The sequence below is a fragment of the Felis catus genome, chromosome X (genome assembly GCF_018350175.1).
Source record: "Felis catus isolate Fca126 chromosome X, F.catus_Fca126_mat1.0, whole genome shotgun sequence".
Lineage (NCBI taxonomy): Eukaryota > Metazoa > Chordata > Mammalia > Carnivora > Felidae > Felis > Felis catus.
Window position 1 is genome coordinate 6,865,426 of NC_058386.1, and position 12,550 is coordinate 6,877,975.

At 47.4% G+C, this 12,550-nt stretch overlaps 1 protein-coding gene and 1 pseudogene across 5 annotated transcripts in view; one reads left to right on the plus strand and one right to left on the minus strand.

Annotated features, from left to right (window-relative positions):
• The window catches only part of GPR143 (G protein-coupled receptor 143), a 66,956-nt gene that overhangs the window by 37,895 nt on the left and 16,511 nt on the right, over positions 1–12,550 (minus strand). For 2 of the 5 annotated variants that reach the window (XM_023249358.2, XM_023249357.2), the window contains exons 5-8: positions 11,586–11,695; positions 8,759–8,867; positions 7,313–7,430; positions 5,160–5,403 (exon numbers count right to left, since the gene is read on the minus strand). In XM_023249358.2, coding sequence (XP_023105126.2) covers positions 5,160–5,403; positions 7,313–7,430; positions 8,759–8,867; positions 11,586–11,695 — 581 coding nt within the window. The other 3 variants (XM_045050434.1, XM_045050435.1, XM_045050433.1) reach the window with 3 other exon arrangements.
• Positions 6,934–7,148, plus strand: LOC111558883 (annotated as a pseudogene).

Consider the following 12,550-nt stretch of genomic DNA (forward strand, 5'->3'; position numbering starts at 1 on the left):
TGGTTAACTTTACAAACTTAACTCCGTGCTTCAGAAATTCCTCGAAAAGCCTGACTCAACAGACGTTAATTAACAACACGTCACTATAGTTCTGAACTCATAGCCGCTCTTTTTGTATGTTCTTTCCATAATCAAAAACACCGAGGACAGGGGCGCCTGGATGGTTCCGTTGGTTGACTATCCAACTGCTGATTTTGGGTCAGGTCACGATCTCATAAGACTGAGCCCTGCTTCAAGTGTGGAGCCGGCTTGGGATTCTCTCTCTCCCTCTCCCTCAGCCCCTCCCCTGGTCATTCTTTCTCTCAAAAACAAAACAAAACAAAACAAAACAAAAACACCACTGATGCGTTCCTTGCTTTTCTCAAAAGGCATTCCTTATAGGCTATCTTTTTCCTCCAAATTTTTCTCAAACCGGCATTTCCACTGCTTATTCTATTCCCAGCTTTTTTATTGTGTACCATAGACTGTGAGATCCTTGAGGGCCAGGATTGCAGTCTCTGTTCCCCGCACCCCACAAAGCTCCCAGGACAGGGCTTGGTGGCAACGTGGGCAGTCATGGGTCACCACTACCAGAAGCAAGTGCCTCTCCATCCACACAGTGGAGTATTTATTATTTAGCCCTAAAAACAACGAAGTTCAGACTCCAGCTACAATGTGGGTAAACCCTGAAAACATGATGCTAAGTGAAAGAAGCCACACAGAAAAGGACAAGTAGGTGTCCATTTAGAAGAAATGCCCAGAAGAGGTAAATCCATACAGAGAGAAAGTAGGTTAGCAGTTTGGGGAGTGGGGGGTGGCGGAGAATGGGAAGGGGTTGAAAACGGGTACAGGGTTTCTTCTTGGAGTGACGAAAATGTTCTGGAATTAGATAGTTGCACAACTTTGTGACTATACTAAAACCGACTGAAGTTTAATGTTAAAAAGATGAATTCATGGTATGTGAATTAGACCTCAAATTCTTTTAAGTTTACACATCTTGAGAGACACAGAGCAAGCACACACGTAAGCGGCAAAGGGGCAGCGAGAGAGAGAGGGAGAGAGAATCCCAAGCAGGTTCTGTGCTCTCAGCGCTGAACCCGACTCGGGGCTTGAACTCATGAACCATGAGGTCATGACCTGAGCCGAAATCAAGAGTTGGATGTTTCACTGATTGATCTGCCCAGGCGCCCCTTTATCTCAATTTAAAAAAAAAAGCAGAGGACAGAGGCAAAAGCTACATGTGACTGAGACCAGTCTTCTCCACAGCTACAAGTTTGAGGCAACCCCACCAGGGAACAGCAACTTTGGTGCTTGTATAACTCTCCAAATTCAAAGTGCTTTTTAATGTTTATTTTTTTGAACGAGCACAAGCGGGGTCGGGGGCGGGGGGGGCACGACAGAGGATCCAAAGAGGGCTGTGTGCCAACAGGCTGACAGCAGAGAGCCCGATGCGGGGCTGGAACCCATAAACCGCGAGATCACGAACTGAGCCGACGTCTCAACCGACGGAGCCACCCAGGTGCCCCCAAATGCAAAGACTTTTAAGACATTTCCTTATCCTACTATTTTCCCAAAAATAAACTGATCGCCCAAATGGAGTTCAAATTTCAAAGACAAACTCTTCTTCCTTCCTGGCTGTGAGTCACCCCATGACGTCAGCCTTGCTGAGGGCTCTGGCTAGGGAGGGGGGAAGGGAAGGAAGGAAGGAAGCCTTAAGAGTGTCCGCAAGGAATCGATGCCCCATTTGCTCACCTCTCTACCGGGTCTGTCTGCTTCCTCTAAAAGCTCTGTGTGCATATTCCCGACCTCAGAGGGGCAGGCCCGCTCGACAGCTCGCTGACAGACGAGAGCAAGATTACTGACTGGCCCTGTTCCTTGCTGGTGACTGGGGCTCGGGCAGACTGGGACTATTTTTATTATTATTTCTAATGTTTGACTTGACTTCCAGAGATGGGCTCAACCACTTTAAAACATCAGGCGAGGGGGGGGGGGGGCGCGGGTGCCTGCGTGGCTCAGTCAGTTAAACGTCTGACTCTTGATTTCGACTCGGATTGTGAGATCAAGCCCCTGCGTCGGGCTCTGCACTGAGCGTGTGGAGCGTGCTTGGGATTCTCTCTCTCTCTCCCTCTGTCTCTCTGCCCCTCCTTTTGCTCTTTTGCTCGCTCTCTCTTCCCTTAAAATAGATAAACAAACTTAAGACACCAGGACGGAAATCAAACAAAACTGAATGTATCAAGATAAAAATTTCTGGCTCATTCCCCAGGTGGGACTATGCTCACAGCAATTTCCCCTCCCTTCTCCAGCCCTCCCCCACCACCCCGGTGGTTCTTTAAGCCTTGATGAATCGTTCGCACTAAATAAAAGTCGATGAACATACAGCCTCTATCTTGCAGCTTTAGCCAGAACTACCATTTTCCTTCGAGGTTTGCAATTACAACCAGATGATACCCGTCTCCGGGAAGCCATCTATCAATTTATCACTATGTTTTTTGGCCCTGAGAATAAACCAAGCTCGCCACCTGAAAACAAACCCTCCTTCAATGTATCTGAATTGCAGGAATGCAAAACAAAACAAAACCAACCCTCTAAAGTCACTTCCAAACAACCTTCTGTGTATTTTCTTCACTCTCGAATGTCAACATTATTTCTGTACAAAGCCGTCTGGTTGGTGTGTTTGCCTTTGCTTTCACACATGCGTGTGCATGCATATGCATGTGTGTGCGCGCGCGCAGTTCACTCAGACAACACATTGGGGAAAGCAAATGTACGGATCTAAGCTTTCTGAAAGCCTAATTACTCTAAGACATTGGTTCTGAACTGGGGTCACTGTGCCCCCAAGGGGTAGTTGTTGAGGTCTCGGTTGCCACAATCAGGAGGGCGCGACGGGCATGGAGTGGGCACAGACGTGCCACATCCCACGGTGTCCGAGTCGGCCCTCGGAACAAGGCATCCCCCAGCCCCAAATGCCAACAGTGCTGAGGAGGCTGCTCTGGAGACAGACACACAGACGGGACGTGGGCTGAACAGAGGCGGCAGCCCACCCCGCCGGCCCCGGTGCCCGCTGATGGAACGCAAAGCAGTCCCCACGTCCCAGAGCATGCTCAGTTGCCCTTAATTTCTTTTTATTTTTTTCTTTTTGGAGGGAGGGAGGGAGGGAGACCACACGTGTGCATGCGTGGGGGACACACTGAAAGCATACTCAGCATGGAGCCCGACTCCCAAGTCAGGCTCTGTGTCACAACCTTGAGATCATGACCTGAGCCAAAACCAAGAGTCACATGCTCAACCGACTGAGCCACCCAGGCACCCTTCAGCCAACATTCTTAAACATTCTCTCTTAGCTTCTCTCTTGCTATTTTTTTTATAATACATATGTGTCTTGGGGGCACCTGGGTTGCTCAATCGGTTGGGCATCCGACTTCGGCTTAGGCCACAATCTCACAGTTTGTGGGTTCGGGCCCCGCATCAGACTCTGTGCGGACAGTGCGGACCCTACTTGGGATTCTCTGCCTCTCCCCGACTTGTGTGCACGCTCGCTCTCTCTCTCAAAATAAACTTTAAAAAACATAAAATGAAATAAAATATGTATTTGTTATTTTAAAGAGAGAGAGAGCATGATCCAGGGAGAGAGGCTGAGGGACAGAGAGGAAATCTTAGGTAGGCTCTACGCTCAGTGCCTCTACACTCATGGGGCTCGGTCCTATGACCCCCGGATCGTGACCTGAGTTGAAATCAACAATCAGACACTCAACCAACTGAGGCACCCCAGGCATCTCTCTCTCGCTCCTTTTTAGACAACCCATGGGCAACCATAAAATTATAGCTACCAAAAACCTAAAGGATCAATCGGCTTGTACGTTACAAACCATCAGGCGAGTTACAACTTTGGGGATGTCAGAGTGGGGATTTTCAAACCTCTCCTCACCAACATTCTGGCTAAAACAAAACTTTATTAGGAACCTCAACAGGGAGGAGAGTAGTCTATTAGCAAGAAGTTATTTCATAAGTTACAGTCTGGATTGTAAAAAAAAAAAAAAACCCAGATATAATCAATTAGATCCATGAGGCCACTTTAGTCAACACAAAAAACTCTGAGACAAAAAACTGACATCTCCAAGACAGTCTCCATCACACTCGAACATCTAACTTTTTCTGTTTTTGATCTGATAAATAAATAGCACCGTAACCTGGAAATTCAGTTCCACACAGCGACGGAGCTGAAAACGTGATGGTTTCAGGTAGCACTTCTTCCCATGTGAGGCCAGTTTTCACTGAAACCAAGAGGGTGGGCAAATGTTTCTCTGAGCTAACCCGGGAGGACAGATTAATGGGCTGTGGGCCTGGATGGGTTAGTATTTGGTTACCAACGCATTTCAGTATGCGCAGTTCTCCCCACAGGATTTCATGCAAATTCTGGAAGTGAATCATTTCCTAGATGTCTAAACGTCCACACTAGGATTCCACAGAACGCAGTCTAATGACCACAGAGAGGTCTGCAGACCCCAGCACTCAAGTCTTTCAGTGAAAAGAAGAGATGGGAAGAGCCAGCGCTGGCAGACTGGGTCTTCATCTGAAACGTCCCACGTGAGCTGGGCACACCGAACCGTACCTGGAGCCACAGAGGTCCGGTCACACCATTCACGGCCTTACAGCACAGCAGGCGTATGTGATGGGTCTGGAGTGACTATCTCACACTGATAAAGCCATCCCGCCAAGCGGGGGGAACCGCTTATAATTACATAAGTCTTGGGGTGCCTGGGAGGCTCAGTTAAGCGTCCGACTCAGGCTCAGGTCATGATCTCGCAGTTTGTGGGTTCAAGCCCCACGTCAGGCTCTGTGCTGACAGCTCAGAGCCTGGAGCCTGCCTCCGATTCTTTGTCTCCCTTTCTCTCTCTCTGCCCCTCCCCTGCTCACGCTCTGTCTCTCAAAAATAAACATTTTAAAAAATTACACAGGTCTGCAGTGCTTAATAAGCGCCATTAAAATATTAAAAAGACAAGTGGGTAACAGAATACAAGAGGAGCATCATTGCTGCTATTGTAACTTTCCCCTCACACCCTCGAGGGTATTACAGGTGTCACGGACACCTCTCCCACAACACATCACTTCCTGGTTTGATAAAGGACTTCCGGGTGGCCCCGGGGCTCCGCAATTTACCTGCATTGGCAGACAAGGCTCACCTTCAGACAACAGGCTCAGGGCCTCGTCGGACACGTGCCCGCCGAGTCGCAGCACCTTCCTGGGAGTGAGGCTCTCACCGGGTGCGCTGGAGCCATCTGGGGACAGGTAGGGCTGCTCCGCGGCAGAGGTTGCCATGGATTCCCACTGAATCTCCTTCCTGGGAGACTGAAACTCCAGGCTGCATCCTGTCCAGCCGTAGAAGGCCAAAGACAAGAGAAATCCCTGGGCTGGGTTCAGTATCGCCTAGGAGGAAGGACAAAAAGACACGAGTCGGCCAGTCTGTGTACTGGGAATTTGAGCATTAACTCCACTCGGATGCTCGCTCACTGGGCTGCCTCACTTGGAAGTGACCCGGTTGGCTGCTTCAGGGCAAGACCAAGATTGGCTTTAGGTGCTGTACCTTCATGAGGAGGCGGGGAGGGGACAGCTGGAGGGGGTGGGGGGGAGGGGATGCATGTGACACAGGGCAATCGAACCCATCCTATTTTCACCCCTGCCAGGCGGCTAGGCTCTCCTACACAGAGATGCTCTCCATCTTGTGCTTGAGTCAGAATGTGATTTAACAAAGGTACCTGAGGCTAAAAACGAGTCTAGGGGACGTTCCTCTATTTCCGTGTGCTAAGTACCCATGAAGTGAACCAAAGGAACCAAGAGAAACTCCAAACCGAAGCAAAGAGGTGGAGGCAATGAATGCTGGTCTTATTATAAAAGTTCTCATGGGTCAGATTCTCCCCAGTTCGGAAGCAGCAGAAATACCAATTCCGTACAAGACAACGTCTACCTCTCCGCTAACAGTTTTGTTTTTTCATTACAAATGCAACACAGCGAAAACACCGGGAGGAATCTACTCATGGTGTTTCCACCTCATTTCCATTTTGTGTATTTTTTTTAATGTTTTTATTTATGTTTGAGACAGAGACAGAGTGTGAACAGGGGAGGAGCAGAGAGAGAGGGAGACACGGAGCCCAAAGCAGGCTCCAGGCTCTGAGCTGTCAGCACAGAGTCTGATGCAGGGCCCGAACCCACAGACCGCGAGATCATGACCTGAGCCGAAGTCGGACGCCCAACCGACTGAGCCACCCAGGCGCCCCGATTTTATGTATTTTTTTAATGTTTGTTTATTTTTGAGAGAAACAGAGCAAGTGGGGGGAGGGGCAGAGAGAGAGGTGGACAGAGGATCTGGAGCGGGCCCCACGCTGACAGCAGACAGCCGGATGTGGGACTCGAACCCATGAACCATTGAGACCATGACCTGAGCCAAAGTTGGACGTTCAACCGACTGAGCCACCCAGCTGCTTCACCGTTCTGTGTATTTCTATACGATATTTTTTTCACACGTGTTATTATGTAGTTGTAACTAGTGTAATTTTTATATCCTGCGTTTTTCACTTAAAACTACAGATTTCAGGGGCACCCAGGTGGCTCAGTCCGTTGAGCGTCCAAACTCAGCTCAGGTCATGATCTCGAAGTTTGTGAGTTCAAGTCCTGAGTCGGATTATGCAGACAGCTCAGAGCCTGGAGCCTGCTTCAGATTCTGTATCTCCCTCTCCCTCTGCCCTTCCCCTGCTAGCACTCTATCTCTACCTCTCTCAAAAATAAACATTTAAAGAATTTTTTTAAAATATATTTTCAAAATACTAGAGATTTCATAATTGTCACATTTAATATCTACATAACACTCCACCAGGATGAAAAATTGTAATTTACTTAGCCATTTCCTTGTATTTGTTTCATTCGGGTTGCTTATAACACTTTATAATCACGGATGATGGGATCGCTTCTTGGCCTTTTGGCTAAGATCAAGTGTGGTATCTGTTCGTATCAGTTTAATAATCGTGGATGATGTTACAAGGCACACCTTCATCCCTATGGCTTTTTCATAGTCTGAAGTGAAATTTCTTCAAGTGAAATTCTCTGATATTTTGGGTCTGCTTGAAAGGTCTGAAAAACTGGGCCAAACTGATTTACCAGAGTTGTCCCCATTTAATAACGGCCCCAACAATGAATGAGACTAGCTAGCTGGTACATGAAAGCCAGATACAGGTACATACCGTTACATATTTAACCAACAACACATCATACTTTGGAGTGGTTTTTTTTCTCTCTGAACTTTACTTTTCAAGAAAAAAATTTTAAATCAAGGTTGACCTACCATTATAAACCACGTGGTCTTGGCCGCATTTCTCATAGGTCTCAAAAAGCTCCCGTTGATATCTGGTTGCATTTCAAGATAGAATAAAAGGCTTTCGTTGACGATGTTTGGCAACCAGCTGTCAGAAAGAAACGAACCCTGGGTAAAGAGAACATGTAACCCAACTCATCTTTAAATGCCGGCGGTCAGGAAGCCTGTCCTCCGAGACCACCAGGTCCTGGAGGGGAATCCACTTGGGCACATGGAGGAACCAGCACATCCAGGATTTAATTTAAGAGACCTAACTCTTTCTGTAAAGCAGAGATCAGCGACTTCTTCCAAGGGTAACACGCAACACCACATCGGGTGTAAGGCTCTAACGTTATAGCTAATAACTCAAAATTCAATTTTCACTTGAAGAGTAATGTAACGTTTTGAGGGAGAGCTGCACCAATCTTGCTATTTCACGTGTGAACCGTTTGATGTTATTGTTGGCAGGCCAACGACATTTAAAATGAGGAGCTGTTGGGGCGCCTGGGTGGCTCAGTCGGTTGAGCACCGGCTTCAGCTCAGGTCACGATCTCACAGTCCGTGAGTTCGAGCCCCGCGTCGGGCTCTGTGCTGACAGCTCAGAGCCTGGAGCCTGTTTCAGATTCTGTGTCTCCCTCTCTCTGACCCTCCCCTGTTCATGCTCTGTCTCTCTCTGTCTCAAAAATAAACGTTAAAAAAAAATTAAAAATAAAATGAGGAGCTGAGTGTATTTTGAGGGAGATCATTTCCATCTCGCCTAGGACCACGTCCAAAGAAACCTCCTCCTACCACATCAATTATTAACACCACGAAGGCACGCCCTGTTTTGCAAAGTATTGATTCACCCCAGCAAAAGGTTTTCTGGTTCCCATCTGTTTTGCACGGGTTACAGATCTATTTTCAAAGCCTGCACCTGAAACTGGGCAGAATGCCAACTGTGGGGCCAACTGAGGTTTAGAGAAAAATGGCTCTCTCTATATGTCTTGATGGAACCATGAATCATCCCACCAAAAAATGTGCCCTTGTCCTAGATCTTCTCAGATCCAGGAATCCTGGGGTCAAGAATGATACAAACAGGTACATTTTAAAAGTGTGGTCCAGCGTTTTACTTCAGAGTTAGCCCTGGCAGTGGGCCGAAACACCAGATGCACGTTCACGGTATCTGGAAACTAAACTCAGGAGTTGTTTGTTCTGAGGGCTTTATATATAATCTGAGGAGACGTGAGTATCTTTCCAGGAGTTCACAGATTGTGGGCCTGCCTTCCTGTCTCGCGTGTATTTCCTCAAAGGGCACCTAGTGCAGTTTCAAAGATCTCCTTTCCAAAGACTCTCTCTGCTTTGCAACTTTCGGGTCACACTTAGAAAAGCAAAATGACAAGTTGTTTACGTATCCCTTCCCAGCGGCAATTAAAAAATAAAAAATAGAAGAAAGGTTACCAAATAATCAAAACCAGCATTATTTTGAAAAATCGGATCTTGATCACGGCTCCCATCCGTCTCTCGCTCTCTGTGTAAATGCCTTTTCTTCCTTTTAGTAAAGAGGCCACTGTGAAAAACAGAGGGGAACTGCATGTCACAGTCATTATTTGCATCTCCTGAGTGACAGGGAAGAGAGTCAACATGGATGTAAGCCCGAAAGCAAAGGCAGAAGAGCAGGAGACAGCCCAAGACACGGCCGTTCCTTCCCCCACACTCCAAGCTGGGGTGCTCGCAGACTCGAAGGGACACGGGGTCTTTTTTTTAATTTTTTTTTTCAACATTTATTTATTTTTGGGACAGAGAGAGACAGAGCATGAACGGGGGAAGGGCAGAGAGAGAGGGAGACACAGAATCGGAAACAGGCTCCAGGCTCCGAGCCATCAGCCCAGAGCCTGACGCGGGGCTCGAACTCACGGACCGCGAGATCGTGACCTGGCTGAAGTCGGACGCTTAACCGACTGCGCCACCCAGGCGCCCCAGGGACACGGGGTCTTTAAAACGTTTAACCTCCCAAGAACTGTAGACTTCCAGAAGAGTTGCAAAGACAGTACAGAGACTTTCTGCACACCTATACCCAGACTCGTTCAACATTAACATCTTACACACCGAGGGTCACATTCGTCACCGGGGAGAAATTAGCAATGGTCCGTTACTATTAATTAAGCTCCAAATTTTATTTGGATTTTACCGATTCGAAAACTGTATTTTTAGGGGTACCTGGGTGCCTCAGGTCACGATCTCACAGTTTGTGAGTTTGAGCACCATGTCAGGGTCTCTGCTGTCAGCATGGAGGCTGCTTCAAATTCTCTCTCTTGCCTCTCTCTCTCAAAAATAAACATTAAAAAAAATCTATATATTTAGGGGCATCTGGGTGTCTCAGTCGGTTAAGCGTCCAACTTTGGCTCAGTTCATGATCTCACAGATCATGAGTTCGAGTCCCCTATGGGGCTCTGTCAGCTTCAAATCCTCTTTCTCCCTCTCTCTCTGCCCTTCCCCTGCCTTCTCTCTCTCAAACATTAAAAAACAAAACTATATTTTTAAAGGTTTATATTTTCTATTACAAAAGTAATGCACACTGTTTTGAAACATTGAAAGATTAAAAATTTCTCATTATAGACAAGTTGGAAAATACTTTACTTTTTAATATTTATTTATTTTTGAGAGAGTCAGAGTGAGAGCAGGGGAGGAGTAGAAAGAGGGAGACACAGGATCCGAAGCAGACTCCCAGCTGTCAGGCAGAGCCCGACGTGGGGCTCAAACTCACAAACCGCGAGATCATGACCTGAGCCGAAGTCAGATGCGTAACCAACTGAGCCACCCAGGCGGTGTCTCGACAAGTTGGAAAACATTAAAAAAGGTTAGAGGAAAATCAACGAGCTATTGTCTATCCTGAGACAAGCACTGTTAGCATCTTACTGTCGTCCTTATCAGTCCTTTACCTAGACATGATTTTTGTTTGATATAATTGACTCAGTACTTTTATGCAAATCTGTATAAAAAGTTGCTGTACTTAACATACTGTTTTTATTTTAATTTTATTTTTTTATTTTAGAGAGAGGGAGAGAGTGCACAAGCAGGGGAGGGGGCAGAAGAAGAGAGAGAATCTTAAGCAGGCTCCACACTCAGCAGAGAGCACTCAATCCCATGACACTGGCATCATGACTGGAACCAAAATCAAGAGTTAGATACTCAACCAACTGAACCACCCAGACGCCCCAATACACTGTTTTTAAATGCAACGTGGAGGAAAAAAACTGATCCACAGAGCCACATGATTTCCTACTCTTAGTGGCAGAGCACTTGAAATGTTTTGAAGTTCTACAATCAACCGACCTTTCCATTAAGGGGCACTTCTTTTTATTTATTTTTTCTTTTAATTTTTTTAAATGTTTATTTTTGAGAGAAAAAGAGACAGAGCATGAGCAGGGCAGAGGCAGAGAGGGAGGGAGACACAGAATCGGAAGCAGGCTCCAGGCTCTGAGCCGTCAGCACAGAGCCCGACGCGGGGCTCAAACCCACGAACCGTGAGATCATGAGCTGAGCCGAAGTCGGACGCTTCACCGACTGAGCCACCCAGGTGCCCCAAGGTGCACTTGTTCATTCTCATTCTGCACAGGAGAGATCCATGCAGCTTGAGCAGGTTGGAGGTTTGCCCCAGGTCACGCCTCCGTGAGGATGGGGTGGAACCAGAATGCCAAGTCCCCAGCCTCAGCTCAGAGTTCTTTCCAGGGCATCCTGCTGGCTCATAACATCCTTCTTACTCAGTCCTTACTATCTGCACCCGACTCCTTTCCTGCACTCTACTTCCTGTTTCCTGCCCAACTGAGTAAAGACACAAGGCCAAGCACCTCACGGGAGTAACCAGGCTCACTCTTCAGGCCACACCCCATCCCTTCCCCACCCCCCCCCCCCGGCTCCCCACTCCTCTCCTTACGCTCATATCTGACCTCCACAGTTTTCCACGGGCACTCCTGGGGCCTCCAAGGCACCCCAAGGGCAGACCCAGGATGAGCCTAGACGGAAGTGAAAAGTCCACTGGCCCTGGCCTTGAGCTATTAAACACTGGCAAAGAACTTGTGTAGCCCATGAGCAGATAGGCTTGCTCGCTTTCCCTTATTAAACCTGCTCACTTTCTCCAAGTGTATTGCACTTACGTCTCTAGAGGATGACAAATGAGGTCTAGCGTCCTAGATGATTCCAGGAGCACAACGCATGCCATTATCTGAGCCCAAGGCATGGGGCCATAGCCCTGGTCACGCACCCAGACAGCTTCCCTGCTGCTCACCTGCGGTCACGGTCTTCCAGAATAGGATGGGGTTGGCCCCCAGGACGAGCAGCAGCGGCAAGTACGTGGTGACGTAGTGCGGGATGGCGAGCTCCGGATCCCGTTCACACCTGAGGGAGGAGGACCAAGCCATTCTTGAAAACAAGGCTTTGCCCAAAATATACACACTCACCTGGAAGCTGAGATCAGAGGGTGAGAGAGAAAAGGCAAATGCGTAAATCTACTTCTGACTCTGCCAGAAGGAAATGTGACTCACACCTTCTGTCTGCAAAGGAGCAATCAATCAATCAGTGAAGAACAGGAGAGACCAATCATGTTTCTATTTGTCCCGTAAATGTGAGGCCCTCTAGGGCATTCCACGGGGGAGAGATTTTGAAGGTCACTGCTAACCAAAGGAAAGATAGGGGGAGAGATTTTAAAGGTCACTGCTAACAAAAGGAAAGATAGGAAAGGACACTCGAAAAGGGGAGCCCCCCCACTGGGTCTCTTCAAGGAGAAAAAGACACAAATGGGAACGCAAACTGGTGCAGCCACTGTGGAAAACACTATGGAGGTTCCTCAAAAAATTAAAAACCGAGCTACCCTACGACCCAGAAATTGCACTACTAGGAATTTATCCAAAGGATACATAAGTGCTGATTCGAAGGGGCACGTGCACCCCAATGTTTATAGTGCTACTATCCACAATACCCAAATTATGTAAAGAGCCCAAATGTCCATCAACTGTCGAATGGGTAAAGAAGATGTGATATACATACAATGGAATACTACTCGGCAATGAAAAAGAATGAAATCTCGCCTTTTGCAACAAAGTGCGTGGAACTAGAGTGTATTATGCTAAGCAAAATAAGTCAGAAAAAGATATCACATGTTTTCACTCGTATGTGGAATCTGAGAAACTCAACAGATGAACACTGAGAACGGAAGGAAAAATAAGATAACAGAGAGGGAGGCAAACCATAAGA